General features: G+C 58.9%; 1 protein-coding gene across 2 annotated transcripts in view; it reads right to left on the bottom strand.

Annotated features, from left to right (window-relative positions):
- The window catches only part of LOC109305247 (1-phosphatidylinositol 4,5-bisphosphate phosphodiesterase gamma-1-like), a 76,719-nt gene that overhangs the window by 8,644 nt on the left and 62,606 nt on the right, over nt 1-5,469 (bottom strand). For both annotated transcript variants that reach the window (XM_019528258.1, XM_019528256.1), the window contains exons 24-29: nt 5,038-5,201; nt 3,369-3,465; nt 2,781-3,005; nt 1,635-1,783; nt 641-755; nt 13-174 (exon numbers count right to left, since the gene is read on the bottom strand). In XM_019528258.1, coding sequence (XP_019383803.1) covers nt 13-174; nt 641-755; nt 1,635-1,783; nt 2,781-3,005; nt 3,369-3,465; nt 5,038-5,201 — 912 coding nt within the window. The remainder of the gene's footprint in view (nt 1-12; nt 175-640; nt 756-1,634; nt 1,784-2,780; nt 3,006-3,368; nt 3,466-5,037; nt 5,202-5,469) is intronic.

The following is a 5,469-nucleotide window of genomic DNA, read 5'->3' as shown; positions in this document are numbered from 1 at the left end:
GGGCGCCTCTACCTGTTTTGAGGCCCTTGACGGGGAAGGTGGCCTGCGCCAGGAAGTTGGGATCGCTGAACATGTCCTCCTCATACACCACAAAGCGCAGGAAGGCAAACTCGGGGTTGTTGATGTCGAAGACGAACTGCTTGAAGAGCCACACGGGGTTGAGCCCGTTATCCGCTGGGGGCAAGAGGGGAAGGGAGAGGGGCCGGAGAGCGAGAGAGACAAACAAATTAACCCTTGTATCCTACCCTGGGAGCCTGGTCAGCCATGGAGCCATTATCCCCATTTCAGAGATGTGGAAACTGAGGCACGGCAGGGGCCACGCAGTCGGATGTACCACCGAGGACCAGGGGTGCGCACACCCTCTGGTAGACCTTCCCATCCCCGGGAGCTCCTGGGCAGGAGCCCCACTCTCTGCAGTGCTGAGGGGGACAAGTTGAGGGGTGCAAAGGCCACGGGCAGTTTGTGGCAGGGGGAAGCCCCAGAGCGAGTCCAATTGCCTGGGCGAGTCTCTGGCCCTTACATTACAGCTAGCTCAGCCCCAGCCCTGCAGGGCCCTACTGAGCTCTTGCCCGTCCCGGGGAGCACAGGGGGTCCCAGTACTGCCCCTTGCAAAGCCCACGGGGACCCCCCTGCCACTCACCGACGACGTCCGTCTTGTTCTTGCTGTTGTCGTACTCGGAGCCACAGACCTCCACCTCCACAAAGGGGCACACGATGCTCCGGCCGTTCTTGGGGAGGTGCCGGGCACCCAGGATCTGGGGCAAAGAGGAGGAGGGAGGTCAGGGCAGGCGAGAGGGGTCCCCTGGGAACCCAGGACCAGCTCTGCTTCTCCTCGCCAAGGACCTCCTGTTCCACCAGCCCCCCAGGTGAGGCACGTGTGGCCGAGACACCGCGGGCTCTGGTTGGGACAGGGACAGCAGAGGCTGGGCAGTGCCCACCTGGGGAAGGGGAGTGGGGCAACCCCCACGGGTCTCCAGGCCAGGATCCAGTGCCCGGGGCCCCTGGGAAAAAGGCTTCCCATCATTTTGGGACATGGAGGGAGCCTTTTCTGCAGTGGCGCCAGGCACTGGATGCATCCCCTGCCCCCAGCTCCAGCCCCCACCTCATTGCACATCGCTTCTCATTATTTTGGGTGGCAGAAACTCTTTGGCATGGAGCTGAGGCCCCTGGAAGGATGTCCAGGGCTCGACTGGCTCCTACCTCACAGCTTTGGAGGTCACGGTCTTGGCCTGAGGCACTGGAATAAAGGACTCTCCTTCTGCAGGCAGGTGAGCAGGGGACATGCACGTGATGGTGGAAAGGCAGTAGGGGTGTGTGTGCACGCACGTGTGCATCCATGGGACACAGTCAGAGCAGCTCAGCCGTGTGGCAGAGACCCTATACCGCTAATAATGAGCAGGGATTCCCTCTGCCATCGTCCCAGAGCAGGGTCCACGGTCTGTCCTGGAGGAGTGGCCACTGCACTGAAGGATGCACCTGTACCCAGGTCCCATTCACTGGCTCTGCCCTCCCTTACCCCCCAAGCCCGCTGACTGCAGGGCTGTGCGGCTGTATCAGAGAGGTGGGCTGGGCCGTGCAAATAGGAGATGGGGTCTCATGGCTCACATCCCCGCATAAACCAGTGTCTGCCTTGCCTGGAGCTGCACGGTGATGGGCTCCACGATCTTCAGGCTGTTCTTGTCAAAGGGGTCGAACATCTCATCCCGCATGATGTCTGGCTGCAGGACGTAGCCGCTGCGGCCCCCCAGCATGAACAGGGCCTGGTTCAGCTGCATCGGCTTGTCTGCAAGGAACAGAAGAGCCACCACAGGCTGGGTCACACCCTAGATCTGTCTTGTCCGGTCTCCTGTGTCACACAGGGGCAGAGAGCAGAGGCTGGAGGGACAGTGACTGGGTCTAACTGGGGTTTTTCCCCTGTTCCTCTCTCCCTTGCAGCCTCCAGCATTGATCAGCAGGTCTGACGCAGAGGCCGTGCCCCCCACTCCCATACTCCATAGCTCCTGATGCCCTTTCCCTCCAAGCACGGGTCCAATTCCTTTGCAAACCTGACCAAACTCTCAGCTTCCACCATCTCCGGTGGCCACAAGTCCCAGCCTCGAATGCTGCGCTGCGGGGATAAGAACTTCCTGGTGTCAGTTTTAAACTTACGACTTACCTGTCCCATGCTGCGACCCCTCGTCCTTGTCTGGTGAGAGACAGGGAGTAATACATCCCTATTGCTTTCTCGTCACCATTTAGTATGTTGGAAACCCTTCTCATGTCCCCCCTCAAGCACCTCTTTTCAAAATGGAGCAGACCTGGCCTCATTACTCTCCCCTCCTTGGGAAGCCTCTCTGTAGCACTCATCATCCTTGCTGCCCTTCTCTAGTTCTTCTATCTCCTTTTGGAGGTGCAGGGACCTGGGCTGGGCACAGTATCCAAGGCGTGGATGCCCCATGGGTTTACAAAGGGGCATGACGATACTCACTGTTTTGTTCACTATTTTTTAATCCCTAACATGGTGTTTGCCCCTTTTTGACAGGTGCTGAGCACTGAGCTGATGCTTTCAGCAAACTGTCTGCAATGACTCCCAGATCTTTCCTGTGGAATAGCAGCTAGGAGATGCAATGCGGGAGCACTCGGTGCCGGGAAGGTCTTCACCCTGCAGGGGAAGGGGCTTCGCATGGGAGAGCTCTTCAGCTGTGGGATCACCTTCCTGGGAAGGGACGGGTCTCCCATTGCCCGGGACAGCTGGGACACGGCTTGGAGAGCCCCCACCCTAGCAATGGTGGTGGGATTACCGGGGGTCTGGAAGTTGAGGGCCACAAGCTGGCTGCCGCAGATCCACATGGGCAGCGGGTCGTAGTTGGAGGAGTCCAGGCGCTGCCCCTTGGGATAGATGCGACTGAGCTGGCGCCGGTTGTACTGCAGGAACTTCTTGCCCTTGCTGCGGTTGGCATACTTCTCCGCCTTGGTCTCGGGGAAGGAGGACATGTCCCGGTAGCAGGCCTTGTCCATGCCGATCTCTGCAAGGACAGCAGGGAGGTCAGCACAGGTCGAGGGGGGACCCTAACCCCTGCAGGGAGCATCAGGGCCTGGCCTGGCTGCGGCAGGCATGTGGGGAGGGGGCTTCAGGTAGCTTCCTGCATGAGCTGCTTCTTCCTAAATTCAGCCTCGCATTGGGCTCTCCTCCAGCAACCTTTGCCCACCCACCTCTCGCTCAGCCCAGGAGCGGAGAGCTGCAGCTGGCTGGAGGCGGCAAGTCAACGGGGCTGGGGCTGGGGATGGGAGGGCATGGGGAAGGGTCTTCCCAAGGCCTGTGCCCTTCCACGCAGACTCAGCACCCCTGGAGACTTTGGGTAGGGACACGGCTGCTGCTAGGACCTTACTCTCTTCATCAAAGGGCACCGGGCGGCAATAGACGACCAGCTCGGAGAGCTCCAGCGCGATCTTCTTTCTCCTCTCCATGATCTTCCCCTCTTGCATCTGCACAAGGGAAGACAGGAGCTCAGGTCACTGCTTGGACCTTGCAGTAACCACAGTGACACTCCCAGGCCATGCTGGAAGGCACTGCTGGTATCACATGGCAGCCCCCTTCCCCCACCTGCTCCCCCCAGGATAGTTTGCTGGGAGGATGGGGTCCTGTGACCCACAGGCTGCACAAGACTCTTAGCACATGTTAAATGCACTCAAAACCGGAGCATCTGCATGTTCAAGCAAGGTAACAGGTGCTGACTGAACTCTTATAGTGTTGTAGCAAAGCAAGGAGGAGCTCCAGATCCCTGGAATCGCAGAATCACAGACAACGAGGGTGGAAGGGACCTCAGGAGGTCACATCTAGTGCAACCCCCTGCTCCAAGCAGGACCAGCCCCAGCTACATCATCCCAGACAAGGCTTGGTCTACCTGGGTCTTAAACACCTCCAAGGAGAGAGATGCCACCACCTCTCTGGGTAACCTGTTCCAGTGCCTCACCACCCTCCTCATGAGAAGGTTTTTCCTAATATCCAACCTCAGCTTCCCTTGCTGCAGCTTGAGCCCATTGCTCCTTGTCCTGCCAAGACCTGGCTTGGGAGGTGGTAGCAGTCCTTGCTGTGAGACTGCCCGGAGCATATTCTCACCTCGGGGCATGCTCACTATGGTCTCAGTGAAACACATGCATGCCCCATGCGGGCAGGCCCTCTCCCTTCCAGGCAGAGGCACATCTCACCACGACTGCAAGCACCCCGAGCGGGCCAGCGGGCCACTCAGGTGGAGCCCTGCACACTGGAAACTTCAGTTTTCATGGGTCGTGCTCCAGAGTAGGGGTGAAAGGAGTTGCAATTGGCTTTACAGGGTGGGTGCAAGGACCGTGCCCCTCAAATGCTGGGTGCATCATAGCATCCTAGAGCAGAGAGGCTGGAAGGGACCTGCACAGGTTACGTCCAGTCCAACCCCTGCCTGAGGCAGGATCAGCCCTGCCCAAACCATCCCAGACAAACCATCATCTAAACTCATAGCAACACGGCACAGTCACCCCTGACACAGCACCAGACATCACACCTGATCCTGCTATAAGTAAAGCAGGAGAATTGCAGCCGCTAATGTCCTGAGGCTGCAAGGGGTGTTAATAGGGACTCATGGCAGAGGTGATACCTTTTATTAGGTCAACTAGATTTTTGCAAATAATTGCAAGCTTTTGGGCACAATCCCCCTTCATCATTGTGAAAGTAATATATACTCAAGAGATCCTAGGCAGAGTCTGCATCCCACTGCTACAGAGGAAGGCAACCCCCCGCCCCAGTGCATACCAGTCTGACCAGGAGGGTAAATTTCTTTCTGACCCCAAATTGGGTGATTGGCTACCCCTTGGCTCCCTGTGTCTTGGCCCCGTGCTTCAAGGTAGGCTGGAGCATGAGAGTGGGACCCCAAGGGGCAATGCTCTGCCTCTGTGGGTCTCAGGCATCAAGGCACCTCCAAAGCGGGGCCCAGAGACCTCGGTCTTTCCTCTCCCAAGGGCCCCTCTCCCAGTGCCGGCAAAGAGCCCTGGGGTGCCAGGCGCGCGGCTCCCTCCGCTCACCCTGGCATCTGCGTTTTGCGTGGCCTCCCGGATCTTGGCCACCCAGTCGTTGAGTTCCTCCTGCGTGTCGGCGGCCACGTCCAGCGACTGGGACGGGTGGGACATCTGCTGGGAATGGATGGTGAAGACAAATGGTTTGGAGCTCCTCCCGTCTTTGGAGATAACTATAAGGACATCAGAGGGGGGCTTTACTTGAAGAGATTCCCAACGGATGGCTCTGTGGAGCAGAGGAGACCTCAACGAGCCTGCTCTCCGACCTGCTAGGGGCAGGGGCGTGGTGGGGATGGCTTCTCTCCCTGGGGCTTCACCTACAGCCAGGGGCTGGCCTGGCTGCGGGGCTCCCCTGGCATGGCCAGAGCAAGCAAGCATCTTCTAAGAGCGGTCGCTTGCAAACAGGGAGCGGAGAGCCCGAGCCTCCTCACCCGACCTTCC

The sequence above is a fragment of the Gavialis gangeticus genome, unplaced genomic scaffold, assembly GCF_001723915.1.
Source record: "Gavialis gangeticus isolate Ggan-Ray unplaced genomic scaffold, GavGan_comp1, whole genome shotgun sequence".
Lineage (NCBI taxonomy): Eukaryota > Metazoa > Chordata > Crocodylia > Gavialidae > Gavialis > Gavialis gangeticus.
The sequence above is the reverse complement of the archived record's forward strand: the minus strand, read 5'-3'. Positions and strand labels throughout refer to the sequence as shown.